Source organism: Carex rostrata, chromosome 24 (assembly GCF_964058835.1).
Source record: "Carex rostrata chromosome 24, lpCarRost1.2, whole genome shotgun sequence".
In the NCBI taxonomy this organism is placed as follows: domain Eukaryota; kingdom Viridiplantae; phylum Streptophyta; class Magnoliopsida; order Poales; family Cyperaceae; genus Carex; species Carex rostrata.
This window is the reverse complement of record NC_135941.1, coordinates 3,120,926-3,144,533: the sequence shown is the minus strand read 5'-3', so window position 1 is coordinate 3,144,533 and position 23,608 is coordinate 3,120,926. Positions and strand designations below refer to the sequence as shown.

Genomic DNA, 23,608 nt, shown 5'->3' with positions numbered 1-23,608 from the left:
AGCTCCAACTGGGTTACTGCCTTAATTCCTGCGAATTGTGCACTTGTTCTGTTATCATTTATTTTTGATAGAAATTTAGTAATGCTTTTCCAACTAAACAAATAAATATAAATAATGATAGGACGAACTGTTTTTTATTGGCAGGTACTGTTATTGGCAGTGCCAGTACCCCTGCAAACCATTTCTACAATTACTGTGGTAGTTATTATATCTGAGTTTGCTCCAGGTACTCTGCTGTTTACCAGAAACAATTTTGCTTTCAAGATAAAATTTTCAGGAAGTTTACAATTTATATTTCATTAGCACTATAAGTAAACAGCTATTATACAACCCAGAGGAATTATGAGAACATTCTGTCCTCTGAATGTATGATCGATCGGTCACGACACGGCTATCATACATGAGGTGACACATTTAAATACAATTATAACAAGAGGTAAAAATAAAGAATTTTTTTTTGTTGAAGTTTATTTTTGCTCAGCAGCATAAAGAGCCTTAATCTCCTCCACCTCATCATAGCTTCCAAGAAAAATAGGAGACCTCTGATGTATCTTACTTGGCACCAGATCAAGAGCCTACATTCATATTTAGTATCCAATAGTAAGCTTAGTAAATTATAACTAAAATATAGAATTGCATGCTGATATAATTATCATACCCTTTCCTTTCCAGTAAATGCCTGACCCCCTGCTTGCTCCATCAGAAAAGACATGGGGAACACTTCATACAAAACACTATTAACAAAAAAAATTGAACCCATTTCAGAACAGAAGTAACACACAACAACAACACAATATATGGGCATATATCCATTAGATATTCGATCTATATATATTACCGTAATTTTCCATTGGGACTCTTCTTGTCAGCAGGGTACAAAAATATTCCTCCGTAGAGTAAGGTACGGTGCACGTCAGCAACCATACTGCACATTTTATGCAAAAAGAATCAAGTTGTATACTGGTATGATAAAAAAAGATACATTTTAGGTAGAATTTTAGAGTTTCAATTACACATACCTTCCAATGTATCTCAGAGATTTGGGTGATGAACCATCTGTTGGGAACTTACATTTCTCAACATACCTGCAAAAAATATTATATTTCCGTAAGGATTAAAAGAGTCATATAAAATATAAGATCTGAAACAATGCTTACTTTGCTGTCGGTTTGTCCCAATTCTTTGCATTTCCTTCATTGACTGAATAAATTTTCCCCTTCTTTGGTATCTACATTGATTCAAAATTAGATATTAAGTGACCAATTTACTGTTAGTAAGAAATTTACAATAATTGAATTAATCAGAAACTAACAGAGACCTTAATGTCAGCATGAGTGAGAATGAACTCGCCAAGAGATGGATCAAGGGTGAATCCATTTACACCATTACCTGTGCTAATCACCAGCTGTATTCACAAAATTTAGTCATTAAAATTTAATTTCACATAGTAAAAAATAAATACTCATTTAAGTTAAGATAGATATGTAAAACTTACATTGCATGAACTTCCATACATACAATAACCAGCAGCAAGCATATTCTTTCCTGGTTGCAACACATCATCTAGAGTAACATTCTTTGAATCTTGGACCATGTAAACTCCAAATATCTACATAAAACAAGTATACATTTCATAATTTCATGGACTAAAACAAGAATAATATTAAAAAAGGGATTTGTTTGTAATTTACTCAAAACATAAAACCAACAATTTGCACTTCCAACAGAGAGGATAAAGTGGAAAAACAATTTGCCTAACGCACTATTCTTTCTTTTCCTTTAATAGGAATATGTTCTACCTTTTTTTACATCTTACAACAACTTTTGACATAGCGTCTCTCAAATTAAAGACTTCATTTTAAAGTGTCGCCAAAAGAAATAACCTTATTCTTTAGTGTCATTAAGTTTAATTCAAGGGATTGATCAGTAAATTAATTAATTTTAGTTTATAAAAGAAGTGATGCTCAAGGTTCAATTGACCAATTCCATCAAAAAATTAAAGAGGTTTCTGACTTAAGAGAAAGAAATTAATACCGTGCCGATAGAGACACCACAGTCAATGTTGGAAGAGCCATCCAGTGGATCAAACACTACACAATACCTGTGCCCCGCGTTAAACGCAATTATTTATTATTAGTACCAGACAGTTAAATGTCACAAAAAAGTCAATAAAAAAACGAAAAAGAAATTTATAAATACGCACTTTCCCCTAAGAGCAGGGTCTACAAACGTAGCTTCCTCATCTTCCTCGGACACTAGGATGCACTGTTCTTGCCAAAAAAGAAGAAGATAGCGTGATAAATTAATTAGGTTTTGTTTTTTCTAAATATATATTCATTCCTAAATGAATAAAAAGAGAAAAAGAAAACATACAGTACGACCACTGCTGACAAGAGCCTTAACAAACACTTCATTGGACAGCACATCAAGCTTCTTTTGATCCTCTCCCTGAATTTACAAAATAAACAGAACTCAACAAATCAGAAGAAACAAGAATTGTAGAGTTGTGCTTCACCGTTTACGCTCCAATTATTTTGAAAATGAAATTCACAAGAGATGGTAAAAGAAGAGCTTGCCTGAACATTCGTCTCTCCTGCTAGGCCTATCAGGTTTGCCAAACCCGCCTAATTTGATTAAAACCAAACCAGTAAACTTATCACAAATTTCAGCAAAAAAGAAGAAGAATCATTAAAAGAAGAACATAGATAGAAAAACAAATACTTTGTTGACAGCAGTGCAGACAAATTTGCAACCCAAAACGATGTGAGAGAGGAGAATGCTGAAGTCTCCTCTAGCCTCGGGATACCTCGACTGCTCGTTCAGCACGTACCGGGTTACTGTCATCAGATCCGTCCGATGCGCCTCCGCCATATGATCCATGGTTGCTTTGATTTCTCAACTCTCTCTCTCTCTCTCTCTCTGTGTCTCTCTCTTTTCTCGGACAGACAGAGCAGAGGAAACTTCAAATGGCGGGGATTATAAGTAGACGTCCGTCATGTCGAATTGCGTTTTATTCTCTCACTAATCACCACGCCCGATACCCGTTAAATGTTTAATTCAAGGTGTGGAATGTGGATTATAATCCGGACCCAATAACGGGTCGGATCCGGATAAGTTCGCCACTTAACTGCCAGGTTTTGACGGTCGACGCTAGTCACGCTACCTTCTTTAAAATACTTTTAAGTGTGCACAGAACTATGATTGCGTTGATTAATCTAATCAAAATGGTTATTAGTAAACGAGGCGTTGGAGTATGAAGATTGGAGATAGGGCTATCCGCTGGGCCAATCGGAAGTTTGATGACACGTGGCGTTCTTGCAGTGAATCTAGCCTCGTGGTGCGGGTGAAGATAACATTAAAGCCTTCGGACTTGCTTTTAATCTCCAGTTATTTTAATTGGAGATCTGCATTCATGTCAGCCGTGCTCGAAATTTTGAAGAATTAATTCTCCAGCTATTATAAAATGGAGAGAAGATGCCAAATTGTCCGTTTTGGATTGAGGTTAGAGGAAGTTATGGATTTTTGTTTTGTAGTTCAAAGTGAACGCGACCGCGTCCGTCAGATGCCAAAAAGGTGGAAGGTTGATTGCTTGTACCCATCTGTTTGAGGCCAATTGTGTACCTGATCATTACAAACAGTTTCTTCAACCCATAGCACCTTAGATATTTTAAACTCATTGAGGGAAAAAAAATATAGTGACAAAATGATTAAATAAATATGTCAAACAGAGTAAGATTTCGAACGGGGTGTGTCTCTTGATAACTGCCAGTAGAATTTTTGCACCCCACCCCTCCCAAAACATGTTTGCCAGACGCCATCGACAAATCACCACATCAGCGAGTCAGCAGGTTTAAAGTGTAAATCTTAATTTGTACGGACTTCATGCTTAATTTTTTTTTTTTTTTTTTTTTTTTTTGGGGTTTCTTTCATGCTTAATTTCAAAGGACACGTACGTACATAAACATTGCTATCGGTGGACAGAGATTTTTGACAATAAAAAAATAGAGAAAATTTCCAGTGTCCATACAATTTTTTTGAAATGGCTAATTTTTCCATAAAAATATCATAATAACTAGAGGAATGATTCAATTACATCATTTTATGGAGGCACATTTTGACACCATAATTTTATAAGTCATTTTTACGATTTCAAAATTCAAATAGTGGATCCGAAATGTTCAACGTGATGTGCATATTAAAATGTGCTTGGGACCAAATTTTATATTTTTTGAAAATTTATTACTATTTATTTAGAATTTTTTAAAATTATTTCTTTTCAATGGTTCAAAATTGTCTAAAAACAACAATTTTGTACACATCTTAATAAATAATAATTTTTTTTCAAAAGATGTAAAATTTGGACTCCAAGCACATTTTAATACGGAGATCATGTTGAACGGTTCGGATCATCTGTTTGGATTTTAAAATCACAAAAATAACTTATAAAAATATGGTATCAAGATGTGTCACCATAAAATGATGTAATTGGATCCCTTCTCTAATAACTAATATCTTAATACAAACTTAACAATTTTTTATTCTCGTTTATTTATTTAACTTTTTATTCAGTTATTATAAAATTTGAATTGATAACCATATCCTTCTAACTAGAAAATTGAATGTCTTCTCAGATCACCTTTCTTGCACAGTCCGTATAAAAGAATGTTACAGGATAATTCAAATTGCTCTCTGAACTTTGAGGGATCATTAAATGAACACTGTCATATGATAATTGAACAAAATGTTAAATAAATTAAAGGGACGGAAAGAAGAATGTTAAGTTTGTATAAAGATATTGATTATTATGATATTTTCATAAGAAAATTGATTATTTCAAAAGTTTTGCATGGTCACACCGGAAAATTCCCAGATTTATTACCCTAAATTTAATTTTCCTAAAAGCACCATTAGTGAGGGCACAAAGAAATAACCAACAATTTTTTTTTCCTTTAATAAAGGAATGCTTGATTAGATGGAGAATTCGTCATGACTGTGATGGATCATAGTATTAGGCTATAAGCCAAGAAGAACTTGACAAAGTATTTTCAGAAATGCTAAAATCCTTAGCATAGACACACAGCTGTCAGCGAGTTGGGTGTCAGGTGATCCAATGCCCAATGGTGTTTTCTCAAAAAAAAAAAAAAAAAATGTCAATGGTGATGTGCATAAAATTGATTTTGGTGCACTGAGCTTCCTTTATGCTAAGAATATCGTTAAAGATCCCCACGCTAATTACTGTATTGTTTTTAACTTGTTCCCAGTTGGGATTGAAAATTTACCAAAAAAAAGTTGCCTAAGGTTGTGTTCTACAATATAATATAGTAACAACATTGTCAAAAAATGTAAAATTTAATCTACAAGCTAGTACATTTTCATATAGATTATTATGTTGAACGGTTCATATTAACTATTTGGACTTTGAAAGCAGAGATATTAATTCATAATACAGATAGTACATACCAATCTTTGTTATATATGTATAGTAACACAATCTCATTCTTTAACAATTTTCCACAATTATGGTTATGGAAAGTTAAATTTGTAACAAGGGAAATCATAATTAAAAAAAAGAAAAGGAAAATCATATCATAGAAAACACTGGTTATGATTAAAAATTCTTTGGTACAAAATAATTGTTTAACTTATCCAGGTGCAGTTTGCTATGCAAAGTAACGATAACAAAAGCTGATATTAATCTATGGCGCAAATCGATCCATAATATGCATATTACCATAGTTTCACTCAATTTATTTTTCAGTTTGTGAATCTTCTAGTCAGATTATTTAAGCCGTTATTTCAACTGTTAAACAAGATATAAAATAAGATATCAAATATGATACGAAATTAAGGTCAACAAATAATATGTCTTCCAACTAAAGTTTCAAACTTAAAATGCTAATAAGAATCTTCCAAGTAAAAATGGATATTCTGTACTTCTGCGATACAAAAGGTAAAATGCACCGAGTAATACACGTCAGTTTCGGAGAAAGAAGCCACAAAGAATTGTATTGTGATGATACTTTTGAAATAAAGTTGCAATTTGTACTAGACGAATAAGAATTTTCTTAAAGCTTGAGGCACACATCAAACAAGTCATCAGAATGTTGTTAACTTTTATTAGTTAAACTAAACGAGGGATCAAATATATTTTTTGTGCGTCCATTAATTTTTTTTAATAAAAATTCTAATACTTAATGTTAACATAAACTGTTCGATGTAATATATATTATTTTATTTAAAAATTCATAAAAAATCACTTTTAATTTTTATATAAATTAATAAGTTGAAAAATTAATATTAAAAATGATATAAAGCAAAGTCAAAATATTATAATCTCTTACATAAATCTAAAGAAAATGATATAAATCATATCTAATTATACTATTTGATATTTAAGTTTTAGAGTTTTAAGTTATTAAAAATTTAAAAACTAGCTTTCGTTTAGTGGTAAAGGACAACGCTCTCAATGTAGAATGTTGTGGAAGGTTACACTTCAACTTTCTAAATAAAAAAAGTTATTAAAAATATAAAAGTGAATGTACGATAAACTCACCAAAAATAAATATCCCAGTAATATTATTAGTGAGCCACCACGATACCAACGTGTAAAAGCCTAATATCTTGGTGCAATCAATTAAATGTACCTTCACTTAATTTAATTTAATTTAATTTTTTTTCTTTGAGACAAACTTTTCTCCCCCCTTAAACGCGCTGAACTCTGCTGCTCTCCAAATAGAAAAGCAGAACCCTACTATTCAAAACCTAACTGTTCATCTGTGTTGAAATTCGTGCATGAAAAAAATTCAACAGTCAGATTTTGATTAACAGATACCTACTCTCCTATTCGGAAAGCAGCGGATTCGGATTCCCCTTAAACTGCGCCTTTTGTTGTGATTACAACGCAAAATAAAGACACTGAGACTTGACGTAAGACATCCCTCAACCACTGAGATGATTAGAGAAGCTTAATAATATTTCTCTTCTTAATAAAGTGAAGATCTATTGCAAGAAATATAGCAAATGATCAAGCACGTCCGAGTTAAAAAACTATTATCATTGCCAGCAACAACATACTGTTAAACTTTTTAATTTTCTATATTAGTTAACCATTAAATGACATATTATGGAACACAAAATTAACCATTATAAAATAAAACACATATGCCAACTCAGCAATACGTGTTTAATATGAAAATCGTAACAATACAATAAGGAAAATATAATATGAAAAAATGGTTAACCTATGATGCATCTATCTTTTCAGATATTTATTGCTATAAAGGTCGGAAGGTGAAAGCTGGAAAATGTGGACAATAATAAAACACACAGATCAAACAAATATTATCAATTTGTAACATTCAACACTACATTTTCACGATCACCATCAATAGATATGCAGATAAAAAAAAATAATAAAAAAGAAGGAAAAAAAACAACAACAAAGATCTACCATTACATAATGAAGAGGCAACCAAATATGTTTAGACTGGAATTAGAGCACGGTACAGCACTGGTTAGTTTTCTTGGCCTGCTTGTAGAACATCTGTACCATAAGAAGTTAATATAAGGTGCTCCATTTTAGAAGTTAAAAAAAAAACATAAATTACACAAATGTCCCTGAAATATCACTCATTTACAATTTGGTTCTTAAAGTATCATTCGCTTGCTATTTTGGTTCTTAAAGTTACAAAAATATCATTTTGGTCCTTAAAAGTTCTTAAGTTTAAATCAAAATGGTCATACATTTAACATCCATTGTGAAACAAAATGATATTTTCATCTATCATAGTGTCACCTTTTTAGCATTGAAACTAGTGTGGATATAGTCATCAAATAATATAAATAATATGAAAATAGATATAATTATTCATGACATGAAATAGCAATTGAATTTATATTAGTATTAATGTTTGTGCTATCATAAATTAATTAGAATAATATTTACATATATCTTACCATAAATATCATAAAGTATATCATTTTGCCATGGATGCAAATATGTATCTTTATTCAGTTTTGTTGATCGGTGAAAATGGTACGACTAATTTGTTACAAATAAAAAACTTAATGGACCAAAATGATAAACTAGTGATACTTTAAGGACTAAAATTATACCTTTGAAACTTTTAAGGATGAAAATTGTGAGCAAGGATACTTTTAATGACCATTTGTGTAATTTACTCGTGATAAACTAGAAATAATAACGAAAATAGACGCTTTGCAGCAAGGATCTCAATTCCTATATGGTACCACCACTCCCAAATTCTGATCAACCTAACCAATTACAGCTTTAGTAACCATAATTTGGTGAATTACATTCCCATATTTTACCTAATTAAGTTCGGGCTTAGTGATCCCTATAACTTCCAATAAGTTAATATTAGGCATCAAATTGTGCAACTGAGGATTAAACAACTCAAAACCAGGTTTTGCAAATCTAACGAAAGTTATGCAAATTTACCTCTAACTTGACAATTTTCTATAGCAATGTATAACACAAACTTCCTAGTTCTTACAGTCCATACAGCTATATTTATTTACAAATATATATTGCAATTACCTGGGAAGCGGCACTTAAATCAGAGCTCTTCTCAACTAAGCTGTCCAACCTCTCACCCCTTTCAAGTACACTCTCTATTGTTTTATGCTGTGTTACATTTTCAAAATTTAATCAACATTAGTATAATTGTGCAAACATATCAAAATGTATAAATGAGTAGAACCTTTATCTATTTTACTGAAAAAAAATTACAAGAGACTCTGTGAATCAGAACTTACTCTTTTACATAAAAGAAACAATAAATAAAAGAAACATAAACAGAAATAAGCGTATATTTCTTATGCTGTATTGTAATCTCTTTGATCGTAATGAATTTTTGTTAAAGAGTCCAATTTATTGAATTGCAAGAGTTCAAAATATATTATTTTGAAGTGAAGTTCTTTTTATCAGATAAACCAGTTCATAAGAATAATTCCTTTTATTAAAGTTCTCTTCTTCATCCATTCTTAAAAATTCCGGAAAAGAAAGAAAAAGTAGGGATATAGTTATTTGAAAATTTTGATTCCCACCAAATTCCATCCCGACTCATTAGCTTTAAGTGGGCTAAAATCTCCCTCCAAATAATTATAAATGAAATAATTTCTCATCTGGATGGGAAAGAATTGATTCCGACCAAGGGGTAAATTAGCATAATTTATGCACACATACCAAAGTGTATAATTGAGTATAATACCTACTGTGCTAAACAGAAGCCAACATACTCTATAAAACAAGACCATAACTTCTTACAAGAGACAACTTAATAAAATGAGAAAATAAAGAGCACATATTTGGAGAACCATATGTTTTGGCAACTTCTCATGCCTTGTTATAATTTAGAAATCAATTAAAATTAGTATAATTATGCAAGCACATCAAAGTGACAGAAAAAAAAAAATACTAATTAAATAAATAAACTAAGAGACAAAGCATAGTTGATTAAGAACCAAAATATTCTGCAACATCTATAATTTTCTTTTCTAAGGAAGCAATTTAAGAGAAGCACAGAGGGTTTTTGGTTTTAAATCTAGCATAGAAGTCAAATTTGCTTAGCTTCTGAAATCATCAGAATTCTTTTCAATTAATATACTAAACCAAATAATTCAAAAGCTTCCAGATCAGCACAAGATAATATAGAGCTTACAAGGATAATTTTAGTTTCGTCCAAGTCTCTCTGAATTTTCATCAACTTGTCTGCCTCCGCAGGGTCCTATACACATACAAATTTCAAATCTGGTTATACTTTCCAAATTAAAAAAAAAATATATAATTACAACCAATAAACAGCTTGTAACAAAGAGAAAAATATAACTACAGCCAATAAGCTCTATAGTAGCATTGACCTCAACACAAAATTACATTACAAAACAGGCACAACCCAAGAACAGAGGAATAATTTATAATGATGTTCTGTGCTACAGTATACCAGGTCAGCAATAATGGTACAAAGTAGCTGAAATTGCAATCAACCACTCTTGAAATAATTCTGAATTTGCAAACGGTGCATACATAATAGTTGATGCACATTAAATTTAATTTTATATATTCAATTTGAGGCATTTAAAGTGATAAGTACTCGAAGGAATTTCAACAAGCGAAAGGTAAAAATTAGGGTACCTGAAATTTGGTAAGAGCATCAGTCAAGTAAGGCCATGGCTGGGTTGCATCAGTTTTGGTTGCTTTCCATGAATCCCCAAATGCTTTCTGATATTCATCAAGTACCTAAAAATATACAGAAATACTATCATAAACTGAGTTTGGGATGGTAGCTACATGTACCAGTCAGAACTGTGAAGTTAGAGCTAAAATTCAAAGTAACCTGTTGATAATTTGCACTAGACAACTCACCATACAATTACCAGATCTTTCATCAAGAAATTCAACATTCTGAGCTCAAATCCTCTAATACTATCTTGAATATTTTCTTTATGATAAAGAGGATTTGTTTATCTTCTACATTTCAAAAGGAAACAATAAATTCAACAACATTTAGATACCTTATTAAGAAGTGAAAAGGCACTTCTGATGGGATAATGGTCATCCATAAATGCTACAGCACATAATCCATTTCTATTGTATGAGTGCACCTTGTATTCTGCATATGTAAAGAAAGAAGACCGAGAGCAGAGTTTGAGGATTCCATCTTTATTAACATCAATAGAGAAAGAAATACAAATTGTTCCCAGCAATGCTTTCTGGTTTGTGTGCACTATTTTGTTTCAGAAGAATGAAACCGATGTAATGGAAAAGATGTTAATTATACAGCTGCATTAATTAATACTGGACTGGTTTACTGATCAGCACAGAAAGAGAATAAAAAGAATCCCAGTTCCTGCAATTGATATTCATATGAGCTGGCATTGATCAAACACGATGGGATTTTCCCATCTCAAGCTGCTTACCCTCAATTACACATTAGATGGTCAATTGCTGAATGACAGCCACAGAAATCGAGTTGAACAAGAACAATCGCAAATCAGCCTGATGAAATAACTGAGTCTCACAAAATGAATGCTTAATGATTCTATTAGCTAATATATTGTCGCTCAAGAACAATACACACTCGAAGATCTGATATTTTCCAAAATTGTTCCTCACAGTATTTTCCCCCAAATTTCTTAGAAACGTAAATAGATCTGGGAATAATAGATAAAGACCTTCATGCTGTACGGACTGGCGCTGGCCAGGCGGGGTTCGCTTGGAAACGGTGCGAGCGACGAAGAGAATAAATTCCTTGGCGGCGCCACGCTGGAAGTACCCGAAATGGCTAACATCTGTTGCGTTGGCTAGAACGAGTGAATCACCTTCCCCCGCCGCCGACGAAGAAGAAGAAGCCGACGCATCCGACTTCAACACCAGCAAAGCTGTGATCTTCATCGATTAATAGAAGACGAAATCAGACCAAACGATTAGGACTTCCTTTCTCTTGTCAGAGAGAGGGAAAGAAGCGAATCTTATAAATGGAGTTTAGCTTTGTTCTTTCCGATCTTTCTTAGCAGAGAAGATGGACGAAACCGAATCTAGAAGAATATGAGATTTGGCCAAGTAGCTGTCGGCTGGTTCTTCTGCGTTTCTTAATAATAACGGAGAGAGTGATCTGACGTAGAAACTGCCAGGTCAACTTAATTGGAGGTCGGATGCATATAGAAGATGACACATCAGTTATTTGACTGATGAACTGACGCGGTGCTTGTAAGAGACTCAAGGTCTCCGTTTCGACTGAAATGGAGAGGATGGATGAAAGATTAGTGGACGTGCGGTGCGAATAGGTTCTTCTTCGTCGTAGTTAAGCGAAGAACAGATTTATTTTATTCTTAGAGCATCTCCATCGGTTTGCAATTACGCTTGCAAAGTCCGACGTGTCATTTCAAAAGCGCAAAGGCACCGATGTAGATTGAATTTCAGAAACGAAAGCTTTCAGAATTTGCATTTGCAAAGCGCTTGCATAAGTTATTTATTTTAATTTAAAAATTAAAAGAACAGCTTGCTTAGTTATGACAGTAAAAGATCCTCTTTTGTCAATCTAAGTAAATAATAAAAAAAAAGAGTAGAGATAAAATGTATTGTTGACTCGAACATTTAATTTGAGTAGTTTAATATGATCTTTATATTTATATTAAAAATGTGTTTGGCTTTGAATATCAAATTTTATATTTTTTTTAAAAATTATTTATTATTTTTTCAGATAGATGCAAAATCACCTTATTCAAATAATTTTGGACTAGACCAAAACAGTACAAAACTTTGTACATATATAAAAAGAATGTTCTTTCAGTAACATCCGACCAAAATAAATAAAAATAAAACAGAAGAGCAAATGAGCAATTTCGGAAATGCCCAGATAAAATAAATGAGCAGAAGCCCATATCTACACTTCAATACTTTCTTTCACACATAATCCAAAATCCTAAAATAAAAGGAAGTGCAAAATATTGTTTGTTTTATATCTCGAGTAAATTACAAACAAATCCATTTTTTAATATTATTTTTGCTTTGGTCCATGAAATAATGAAATGTATACCTGATTTATTTTGTCCAGTTAACACTTTTTTCACTCTCTTAATTATGTTAGATATTTGGAGTTTACATGGACCAAGATTCGGAGAATGTTAGTGTTATGTTATGATCTAAATTGCTATTTGAGCCTAACGGGCCATGTATCTTACTAATATATATTATGTAATTTAGATTCTTGATGAGAGAGAATATTAGTAAATTCAGTGTACTCGAGATCTGTTTTCCTCTCTTCTTCCTCTTCGCACAAAGCCCTAACAGTTAGGCTCTTGATCTGGTTATAATTTTCATTATAACCAGCATGCATATCTAGATTCTAGTTATGATTTAATAAGATAACTATTGGATACTAAATATGATTATGTAGGTTCTTGATCTGGTGCCAAGTAAGATACATCAGAGGTTTCCTATTTTTCTTGGAAGCTATGATGATGTTGAGGAGATGAAGGCTCTTTATGCTGCTGAGCAAAAATAAACTTCAATTATTCTTTTCCTTTATTTTTACCTGTTGTTGTAATTGTATTTAAATGTGTCACCTTGTGTATGATAGCTGTGTCGTGACCGATCGATCATACATTCAGAGGACAGAAAGTTCTCATAATGCCTCTGGGTTGTATAATAACGGTTTACAGTTTACTCAAGGTGCTAATTAAATATCAATTGTCGAAAGCAAAATTGCTTCTGCTAAACAGCAGAGTACTTGGAGCAAACTCATATATTATAACTAGCACCGTAATTTTTGTTCAGATTGCAAACAACTTATTTATCATGCATATAAATTTTGGTACTTCTAAATGATAAGTTCTGGCATGAGCAAATTTTAAAATACCTCGTCCTCTGTTTATTTGTCTATGCATTATCTGTCTGCAACTGAACTAAAATTCATCAATTTGTACTAGAAAGTTTCCGCTTGTCAAATGCTCATATGTTTAACTTTATTTGGTATGTAAATTGGATGTAGATATTTATGCCAGTTATCTTGTAAACATTTGGGCTTGTTTCTAAACTGGTTTTCCATGTTATTGGTACACATGCATAAATACAGGTATCATAAATGCACCACATTGTATTCATTTACGGTATTTCTGTTGTAGTACTGATTTGCAGGGGTACTGGCAGTAAAAAACAATCTGTCATTTCATCATTATCTCTATGTATGATTTTTATTTCTAATGAAGTTAGTCAGAACAGCATTACTAAATTTCCATTAAAATTAAAAGAAAACAGAACAAGTGCACAATTCGGAGGACTTGAGCCACAAGCCCACAACTGGAGCCTTTCTCTAGCTAAATACACACGTAAGCAGAAAAATATCACTCTAAGAGGTGCAAGACTATGACACTAATTAAAGAGGGTACATCAGAAAAAAAAAAAAAATACTGCTCAGGCTCTAAGGAACAAAAGGAAGAGAATTTTTTATAAATAGAAATAATTATCAATTAATAATAAGGGAAACATAAAGAATGCCGAAATTTTTATTGATAGAAAATAGGAAGATAAAAAGATTAAAAATAGGAAATGTTGGGTTAAAAATTCAAAAATAGGAAGACAGGTAGGGTTATTGGATGCCATAAGACTATCAAAACCAAAAAAATAAAAAATAAAATGAAAAAAACAAAGTGGGACGCCACAACTCATAAGCTATTCAAAACTGGAAAAATGAAAACAAAAAACAAAAACAAAAACAAAGTGGGACGCCGTAAGCCACTCAAAACCAGAAAAAAAGGAAAAAAAATATATTTGTGAACTTTACGTATTATGACAGCCTATTTTGTGAATTTTGCATAAGCCAATCTACAAGGTCAAAATTTGTGCTTTTGGTGTCGAAATTCTCAGAAGAGTGTAAGCTTTAACCCTAGAAAATTTCAAAATTTTCTAAGACCTCGGGAAATCGAACTCTCGACCTTTGGGTACAACAACTCTAGGACTTTTTCCTAGCCAATTGTGCTACCTCCCCTTTCTCAAGAGGCATTCTGTGTACCAGCCTAGTACAATACCAGTTTTTATTATTTTTTTATTTTCATAATCTGAACTTTAAAATGCTCTAAAAAATTATAGAAAAATAAAAAAAAAATATGAAATTTGTTTTTCTTTGTCCATGAAGATGTCTTTTATTAGCTCAAGTCAGTTTTTAAAAGAGGGATCAGATGACATCTTTTTTTGGTGATATCGGATGATACCGTAATTTTTAAAGTCCAAACAGTCGATCCAAACCGTTCAACTTAATGAATATGTTAAAATGTGCATGCAGATCAAATTTTACATTTTTCTGAATTTTTTTACTATTTATTAAGATGGGTACAAAACGGTATGAATATAGCGATTTTGTTAAATACTTAATAAATAGTAAAAAAAAATTAAAAAATGTAAAATTTGATCTACAAGCACATTTTAACATATCCATCAAGATGGACGGTTGATAAACCAAAATTGTATCTATTTAAACCTAGGGTTAGGTATGTAAATTAAGCCAAGTTTTGGTTAAATTAGTTTAAATTAGGTTTAATTAGGTTAGAAATGTCCAAAAGTTCAAGTTACTGCCCTAGTTATGTTTGTTTTACAGGTAATCAAGTGTTTGGACCTTAACGAAGCAAAACGGGTGAGTTAGCACAAAGAAATGAGCTTCTGCCAACATTTATTGCGGCCCGCAACCAAACAAGTCAGAGCCTCTTCATTACAACACAGTTATTGCGGCCCGCAACGCACTGTAGCAGTCAGCCAAAAATAGAGTCTGAACTTAAAACGGCCATAACTTTTGACTCGTAACTCCGATTTAGGCTTGTGACCACTTTTTGGAAAGCTAACGAGAAGATCTACAACCTGAGAATATAAAAGGAATGTATTGCGACCCGCAAGGACTTTTATTGCGGCCCACAAGGACCTCTTCAGAATTTTTCTGCGTAGTCTGTTAACTGCTACAGTACATTGCGGCCCGCAATTAGGTCGGTTCAGAGTCCGAATTTGCTATTTTTGGTTGGTTATTTCTAGGTTTTAGAGGGGGCTATAAATAGGAACCTGTAGAACATATTGGGGGATGTTTTTTTAGGCAGAATTTCTAGGGTTTTAACAAGGAAAAACAAGGAAAAGCTAGAAGAGAGAAGAAGGAGGAAGAGATCATTGATCAATCGGTTTTATTTGTTTTCTTTCTTTCGGAACTCTTCTATTTTTCTTTGATTTGATTTGTATCTTAGCCATGACAGGCTAAGGACTCTTCTAGGGTAGATTAGGGTTGTACTTGAAACTTTTGTTATGATTTAGTTGGTTTTATTTTATATATTCTTGTTCTTTATTATGATCTATTCTTTATTTTAATTGATTGTGAGGACTTAATCGAAATCACATGAAACCATAGGATTTGGTATTTGCAATTGAGAAATTGAATATTAGGTCCAGACCATAAGGAATATGGTATTTGATAGGCTAAGTACCGAGAGGTGACGCTTGTCTTATACGGGCTTTACCTAATAGTTTAGAGAATTATGCCAAGTACCGAGAGGTGAAAGATAGTTTTCTAGATTTATTGGGACAGTAAGAACTTAATGACTTTAGATTAGGGTAGCCAAGTACCGAGAGGTGACGTTTATTCTAATTTAAAGATGGTATTAATATAGAGATATCCCTTTGTACCTACAACACCCAACTGTGCCTTCATAACTAAAAGAACAAATTTAATAAACTAATTAGTCATAACACTAGTGGATAGGAACCCTAAGAAACCCTAATTTCTCATACTTGTTAAAAACTCAGATTTTGCTTTAAGACTTTAGTTTAATTCATTTTAATCGAAACCAAACCAACCTTTGAACAAACAAAAACCTTTTTTACTTTCTTTCACTAAATTAAATTGTTAGGTTAGAGTTAATATTCCGACTTGTCCCTGTGGAGACGATCCCTAAGTACTCCTCGATAAGGTTGTACACTTGCAACCAAATTGAGTGCAATTTAGGATTTATTAGTTGCATTGCATAATTCACATCAACGGTTTGGATCGATTGTTTGAACTTTGAAAACTTAAAAAATGCACGATGTTATTTGATGTCACCAAAAAACGGTGTTATCCAATCCCTTCTCTTTAAAAAAACTATTCAAATATTACGAACTTTATCTGTTTATGTTGATTTATCTCCTCTTTGTCCTATGTTGAGTTGAGTTTGCTTCTCCTCAAGTGATATACTAATTAAACTAGTTTGTGTCTTTATGAATCTCTGAGGCCAGGCCGTGTTAGGCTTAGTACCAGTTTGTTCCTCAGAGACATGTAATGCACTTCTCACAGTTTTATGCGTGAATCCTGTATTTGGAGGCATTCTATGTTGGATGTACTAATAGAATTCCATTGCTTGAGACAACAATAAACAGAGACTGTTACACAGTGTGCAAAATAAATGCTCTGTTCATCTGCTTAAGCGCGATGTCCTGTACAAGCAGAGCAAACCATGCGCAAATTTGAGGACCAATTTGAAATGAGCAAGTGTTTTTGCAAATAAGAAATGAGCGAATTTCATTTCATCAGAAATGCATCTTTACTAAATTCAATTAATTATTATTGGACAAAGGACCTATTCTTTTCTTTAATTTGTATTAATTTAGACTTTTTCGTTTCAGTGTTTCTGTGTGAGATAAGACTTTTAGATTTCAGTAATATATCACACACAACCCACCAATCCGCCAGTTATAATTATCATAACACAGATAAAGGAATCAGGGCAGTCTAATGGGCATCAAATTTGGTATGGTGCATGGTCGAGCCATTTGATTAGCGTCAACATTGCATTGCATTGCATAGACAGCTTTTAGATTCGTGCAGAAGAAGTTTATGCAAATCTTGACACTGATCAAATGGTTCCGACCGGACATCGGACCAAATTCAGACCATCCCCCGACTCCCAGATAAAGAGATGTGAGCTCCCAGACTCTAAAACCAAATTCTGAATTGTGCACAACATATTAACAACACAGCAGCTAATTTAACCAAACAAGCCCATATTAAATTACTATTACCTTCCAACAAGCTCAAATGGCAAAATAGAAACAACGCCTCCTGAAAGGGTAACAAAACAAAAAGCATTTGTTCTAAACACCATTTTACCTAACTTTCATCTCAAAGAATACTTCACTGCTCCAATTATGTACCATTTAACTTGTCAAATTCACACTCACCAAAAATATAAGCAAACAAAAAAAAACACAATTTCAACCTTGCAGGTAATAACTTCAACCAAAACCATATGAAGAAAACTAAATCAACCTATAGCATACTGTCTGACAAGCATACATTATTTAGAAGCATTTCCTGTGGACAATGGCCGGGCCAGATTCGTCATACTCTCCCTTCGATATCCACATCTGTTAGCACGGTAAAAGAAAAGCTGTTAGTTAAAGTTAAATAATACCCAACTATTCCACTCAGATCTGATATTGGAAAAAATAAAAGAACATTCCAAGTTTATCATACCAAGACTTTAGACATGCCAAAACCCCTACTTATCCAATTACATTCATATAACGTCTCCTTTTATTTATAAAACAAAACAACCTATAAACCCGCGCTTCTTCATGCATGAATTAAAGAGGAAGAAAAGAAACACATTTTGAAGTGATGTAAATTGTTTCCCCTATCTTTATTTTCCATATCCCTTTAGGTTGTTTTTCTTCTCTCTTACCATCTCAAGTATCTTGAGCTATTTTTATTTCTCATCCGCTGTTACAAAACTTGTGTATTTCAATCAATGAAATGAGGGCTAGACCCTTATGTTTACTCAAAATTTTTTTTTTAATAATTTCCACATTTTGCTCCAGTGCAGAGAATACCAACCAGTGAAGAGAGTCACAAGTCAAAATGATTTTGCCACTTCACTAGGACTAATTTTCAGCTTGATACCCATATTGATTATTGCTTTGGTTAGATTAAATAAAAAGGAAAAGCCAACCTGTTGGAAAGTGCTGAGAGAGGCGAGAATTGAACCACCGATCCAGACACTGTACTTCCTCTCAGGTGGGGCCACCACCTTAATTTTCATGCTGCTGGGAGCCAGTGCTGTAATCTCCTTGCTCATACGATCAGCTATGCCGGGAAACATGGTGGACCCACCACTCAGAACAACATTACCGTACAAATCTTTTCTGATATCCACGTCACATTTCATTATTGAGTTGTAGGTTGTTTCATGGATACCAGGGGATTCCATTCCAATCAGAGATGGCTGATACAGCACCTCTGGACAACGGAACCTGAAATTTGTGGTTAACGTTGATAGATTAATATTCTTTAATCAGGTTATTATTAGATAGCATGTTTAATCCCATCCACTTACAATCAATTTTAAAAATGATTAACTTTTGACATTCTTTTTTTTTTTGTCAAGGAAGGGAATCCAATAAAAATATTTGGTAAATTAAATCAATGACTGGTACTGTAACGATCAGAGCTTCATGTAAAAAAAAAAAACACTTGTTTGAGAAACTTGTACAGTACTTAATGTGCTATTATTTTAAATGTAAACAGGACTAGCTTGAAGTTTTCAATTCTACCTTTTAGATAGTTTCTCAAACAAATCTTATAAACAAATTAATTAAAGGATTTGTATGAGTGAACAGGAAGATTACTCTATTCTATATCAAGTATCAGTTATGTGTGTTGTAATATGAGTAAACTAGGGTGTTTTTAAGCTCACAATTTCCTTGGCGAGCTTAACTCCAAAATCTATTGTATTGGTTTCAAACAACAAATCCAAACGGTTGAAATCGATCTACTTCATGAGTTATGCGTTTACATGCAAAATTTATACCTTTTGAATTAATTTTGTATAAAATCAACTGGTTAGAAAAAGAAAGCTTATAAATTAAATTAATACATTCATTTTTTATCATTTTTTTACCGCTAGACTGGTTAATTTCAATGGTTTGGATTCGTCGTTTGAAGCCTATTGATAGGTTTTGGATTTAATCCTATCATTGGTGAGCTTAAGAATACCCTAGATCTACTCCTATAATAGATCTTCTCCTTCTATATTCATACCTCTCAGAACCAATTGTGATGACCTGGCCATCAGGCAGCTCATAGCTCTTCTCAACAGAGGAGCTACTCCTTGCAGTCTCCAACTCCTCCTCAAAATCCAATGCAACATAAGCAAGCTTCTCTTTTATGTCTCTCACAATTTCCCGCTCGGCCGTGGTTGTAAAGGAGTAGCCTCTCTCAGTGAGAATTTTCATCAGGCAGTCAGTCAAGTCACGACCAGCTAAGTCAAGACGAAGGATGGCATGTGGAAGGGCATATCCTTCATAAATTGGGACTGTGTGGGTCACACCATCACCAGAATCAAGCACAATGCCTATGAAAATAGTTGATTTCAAATTAGCCAAGCATAAATTTGTACCCAATATATGTTTCCTATTTTTCAAATATTTAATAATTGTCAACAAAAAGAGGAGGGATCGGATGACACCTTTTTTTTGTGACATCGAATAACATCGTACATTTCCAAAGTTTTCAAAGTCCAAACAGTCGATCCAAACCGTTCAACCTGATGGATATGTTAAAATGTGCTTGCAGATCAAATTTTACATTTTTCTGAATTTTTTTACTATTTATTAAGTATTTAACAAAATCGCTATATTCAGACTGTTGAATTTTTGTACCCATCTTAATAAATAGTAAAAAATTCAGAAAAATGTAAAATTTGATCTGCAAGCATATTTTAACATATCCATCAAGTTGAGCGGTTTGGATCTACTGTTTGGACTTTGAAAATGCACGGTGTCATCTGATGTCACCAAAAAAGGGTGTCATCCGATCCCTCCAACAAAAAATACTATGTACAATCAGTGCCAACATGGTAGTTCATGTATTTATTAGTTCTATCTATTTTGCTTATTTATTCCTTCATTACTGCAATCATCATTGTCAACTTATCACTTAAATTTTCATTTGAACTTTCATCAATGTATTTAATTATTTGTAATTTAAATAACAGGAATTGTACCGGACAATCTAGTGTTTCCTTGCTATTTGGCAACCATAAAAAACTAGAGACCAACCATGTCCCAATTGCAATAATAGCATAATCTTAACTGAAGGATATTTTGATATTTTCTAAAAGTAGGTTAACCACATACCAGTTGTACGACCACTAGCATAGAGAGAAAGCACGGCCTGAATAGCCACATACATAGCTGGCACATTGAATGTCTCAAACATGATCTGAGTCATCTTCTCTCGGTTGGCCTTTGGGTTGAGTGGGGCCTCAGTGAGCAGTACCGGGTGCTCCTCTGGTGCGACACGGAGTTCGTTGTAAAAAGTGTGGTGCCAAATCTTCTCCATGTCGTCCCAATTCGAGACAATCCCATGCTCAATCGGGTATTTCAAGGTGAGAATACCCCTCTTAGATTGTGCCTCATCACCTACATATGCATCTTTCTGACCCATACCAACCATCACACCAGTGTGACGGGGTCGGCCAACAATACTGGGAAATACAGCTCTTGGTGCATCATCACCCGCAAAACCAGCCTAGCATGAAATAAGAGAGTTAATCAGTTAAAACCTTTTCTTTTTGTCCAAAATCAAGATGATCGACATGGCCTAATAGCTCAAGTGATAGTTCAACAGAATGGTGTTTGTGTGTGTGTGTGTGTGTGTGTGGGGGGGGGGGGGGGGGGGGGGGGGGGTTATAACTGAATTTTCACTGCCCCCCAAAAATATTGATTAACATAATATATGTTGAGTTCTATGGTAAGTAACAAACCTTAACCATTCCGGTTCCATTATCACATACAAGGGGTTGAATATCTTCTACATCTGCCATTTTTGAGGATACTGTAACTGCAAGTTGAAGCCAATTAATAGTTAGTAACTTTCAAATCAATCAGAACCAATCAAGATCAGAAATTAATTAGCTACTTAATCGTAAGTTAAAATTCTACTGATAAATCTTTTCTCAAAAAAATTATACTGTCAAATCAATAGAGCCAAAGCAAGATCAGATATTACTTCACCATCAGTTAAAAGAATGGAACTAAAAAAGAATCTTGCATGTATTAACCTATATTATATACATGCATGTATTACAAAAATAATTAAAATATAACCTATATTATATACTTGCATGTATTACAAAAATAAGTAACTTGCCACAAAACCATATTTCAAAACACTAATTTTGAACTACAAGAAAGAAAAAATAATTGAAGCTTGATTTGCTCTCACTCTCCTGCAAAGGCGCTAACTGAAACTATGATAGATCAAATCCAACAATAAAACCTAAATCAAATCCTCGGGGAACTTCCTTTTAACTAAAACTATGTCAGAATTATGATCGAGATCATCATAGGTCAGTTGAATACTAATTTAGAAATTAAATCAGACCCTTGTCGAATTGTAATCTCGAACAATAATTCCAAACAAAAGAGCAAAAGATCAATCAATCACACAAGCATGCAAAATAAAGTACCGTAGAGATTTTTCAGACAAAATCAGATGAGAAGAGTAGAGAGCTGAGAGAATTTAACAATGGAGAGGAGAGAAAATTAAAGAGGAATTGAGAGGAAAAGGCAAGAGCATTTTATACAGCCACTTACCAACTTTACCTTTTTTTTTATTGTTCCTTTCTTTCTTTTCAAATTTCGACACCGTCCGTCGTGTATCGCCGTCCTACGCTACCAAAAATTTCGATGCCACGTAAGATATTCCAAATCGGACCCATGTAGAAGTTTTGGATTTTTATCTGAAGAATCTACGCTTGAATATTTTATTTTTTACAAAAAACAAAATAATAAATGTTTTTGACAAGTTTTATTTTGTTATTTTTAGTCTTTAATATTTTATTATTTTGAAGTTAAGAGCATTTGAATTATTTAAGAGTCCAAAACAAAACATTAAGAAAGAAAACAAAGTTTGAACTATTCCAAGTTCACAAAAATAACCCGTCATCGAAGCTACAATTTAATCTTGTGGTGGTCTAGTTTTTCATATAGTGTAAATTCAGAAAATCAAATATAGTGAGATTGAGCCATAAAAATAATGTTTATTTTATTTTATTGGAAAAATGCCCATAATTTATCCTTTAGTGTGTTTACAAATAAACAACTGATCATATTTATATTTATATTTATATTTATATTTATATTTATATTTATATTTATATTTATATTTATGTATATTAATTCATTTTTAAAACTTTTATTTTTTATTTTAGATCAACAATATAAAAAAAAAACACCTTTAGATATAGTCTAAAAATATCCATTGGTATTTTTTTTAAGGCCTTGATGCCTGTGAAAAAATTGTACAAGTAAAAAATAATATAAGTCATATCATACTGGAGCTATCAATAATTTAAAAATAAAGACATACTAGAGAATACAACCTCATCTTATATAAATATTTTTTCAATAAAAAAAACTTTTATACATTCACTTCTTACAAAACAGTACTAATAATTTCTCCTCGGACATATTGTTAATTTAAGAACATTATTAATTTGATCCTTCATAATTTCATTGTACTGTGTTTTGATCAAACTTCAAAAATTTCTAACGAATAATCAAATTAATATAAATTGGGTACTTATTATGAATTTAATGCATAACATTTCACAGAATACTTCTTTGATTTTAGCATGTCTATTTTGTTTATTTCTGACAGCAAGGTGACAATCACAATTACACTAAGAAGTATGAACATTAGATCCCAATAATTTTGCTAGTATTGATTGTTAGTCAAGAAAATGGAATGATAACCGGTTTTGTATCAAAACGCCACACAAGCAATCAAAGGGGACAACTGTTTCTCTGCTAATTTGCAACTATGGTATTGGTATGAATGAAAATGGCAAGGTGAGCTGGCAGTGACTAAGAAGGGAATTGTGGGCCATCAGATGGAGAGTATGACGGTGGAAAATGCACCGTCCTGATATGCCTTTCGGCAGAAAGTGGGCCATTAGAAAATCGTGTGTACACGTCAGCAGAGGCGGCTGGAATGAATGAGTCCACATCGTCTGCATTAACTCAAAAGAGAATCTTTTGAGTTAATGTATTTGCACCGTCTGATTGTAAATGGAA

At 32.9% G+C, this 23,608-nt stretch overlaps 3 protein-coding genes across 4 annotated transcripts; all 3 read right to left on the bottom strand.

The window, feature by feature from the left end:
* Window positions 1–270: 270 nt before the first annotated feature.
* Window positions 271–3,056, bottom strand: FBP (Inositol monophosphatase family protein). The gene is made up of 12 exons (XM_078325841.1): window positions 2,722–3,056; window positions 2,577–2,624; window positions 2,374–2,448; window positions 2,204–2,265; window positions 2,035–2,101; window positions 1,496–1,609; window positions 1,319–1,405; window positions 1,158–1,228; window positions 1,020–1,085; window positions 839–925; window positions 659–734; window positions 271–575 (listed from the first exon to the last, which is right to left on the bottom strand). Exons 1-12 carry the CDS (start codon window positions 2,878–2,880, stop codon window positions 468–470), a joined length of 1,020 nt encoding a protein of 339 aa, XP_078181967.1. The 5' UTR covers window positions 2,881–3,056; the 3' UTR covers window positions 271–467.
* Window positions 3,057–7,304: 4,248 nt separating this feature from the next.
* On the bottom strand, window positions 7,305–11,551 carry LOC144575509 (VAMP-like protein YKT61). Its single transcript, XM_078325675.1, has 6 exons — window positions 11,197–11,551; window positions 10,537–10,634; window positions 10,157–10,261; window positions 9,684–9,749; window positions 8,561–8,647; window positions 7,305–7,543 (listed from the first exon to the last, which is right to left on the bottom strand). The coding sequence occupies exons 1-6, from the start codon at window positions 11,414–11,416 to the stop codon at window positions 7,493–7,495; spliced, it is 627 nt and encodes a 208-aa protein (XP_078181801.1). The 5' UTR covers window positions 11,417–11,551; the 3' UTR covers window positions 7,305–7,492.
* Window positions 11,552–17,516: 5,965 nt separating this feature from the next.
* On the bottom strand, window positions 17,517–22,084 carry LOC144575480 (actin-3-like). Of its 2 annotated transcripts, none has more exons than XM_078325637.1 (6): window positions 22,000–22,084; window positions 21,295–21,371; window positions 20,666–21,059; window positions 19,569–19,881; window positions 18,481–18,781; window positions 17,517–17,896 (listed from the first exon to the last, which is right to left on the bottom strand). In XM_078325637.1, exons 2-6 carry the CDS (start codon window positions 21,352–21,354, stop codon window positions 17,831–17,833), a joined length of 1,134 nt encoding a protein of 377 aa, XP_078181763.1. In that variant the 5' UTR covers window positions 21,355–21,371; window positions 22,000–22,084; the 3' UTR covers window positions 17,517–17,830. The 2 variants fall into 2 exon arrangements, with proteins under 2 accessions (XP_078181763.1, XP_078181765.1); XM_078325639.1 differs by having other exon boundaries at window positions 21,295–21,373; window positions 22,010–22,044.
* Window positions 22,085–23,608: the final 1,524 nt, after the last annotated feature.

Coding starts and splice junctions, on each gene's coding strand:
- FBP (XM_078325841.1), bottom strand. CDS start 2,880: ATGGATCATATGGCGGAGGCGCATCGGACGGATCTGATGACAGTAACC. Junction 2,449..2,576: donor CAGGAGAGACGAATGTTCAG/GCAAGCTCTTCT, acceptor TTGTAAATTCAG/GGAGAGGATCAAAAGAAGCT. Junction 1,229..1,318: donor TCACTCATGCTGACATTAAG/GTCTCTGTTAGT, acceptor GAATCAATGTAG/ATACCAAAGAAGGGGAAAAT.
- LOC144575509 (XM_078325675.1), bottom strand. CDS start 11,416: ATGAAGATCACAGCTTTGCTGGTGTTGAAGTCGGATGCGTCGGCTTCT. Junction 10,262..10,536: donor CCTTTTCACTTCTTAATAAG/GTATCTAAATGT, acceptor GTATATTTTTAG/GTACTTGATGAATATCAGAA. Junction 9,750..10,156: donor ATGCTCTTACCAAATTTCAG/GTACCCTAATTT, acceptor GTATGTGTATAG/GACCCTGCGGAGGCAGACAA.
- LOC144575480 (XM_078325637.1), bottom strand. CDS start 21,354: ATGGCAGATGTAGAAGATATTCAACCCCTTGTATGTGATAATGGAACC. Junction 19,882..20,665: donor TGCTAGTGGTCGTACAACTG/GTATGTGGTTAA, acceptor CTATTTTCATAG/GCATTGTGCTTGATTCTGGT. Junction 18,782..19,568: donor ATCACAATTGGTTCTGAGAG/GTATGAATATAG, acceptor CACAAATTTCAG/GTTCCGTTGTCCAGAGGTGC.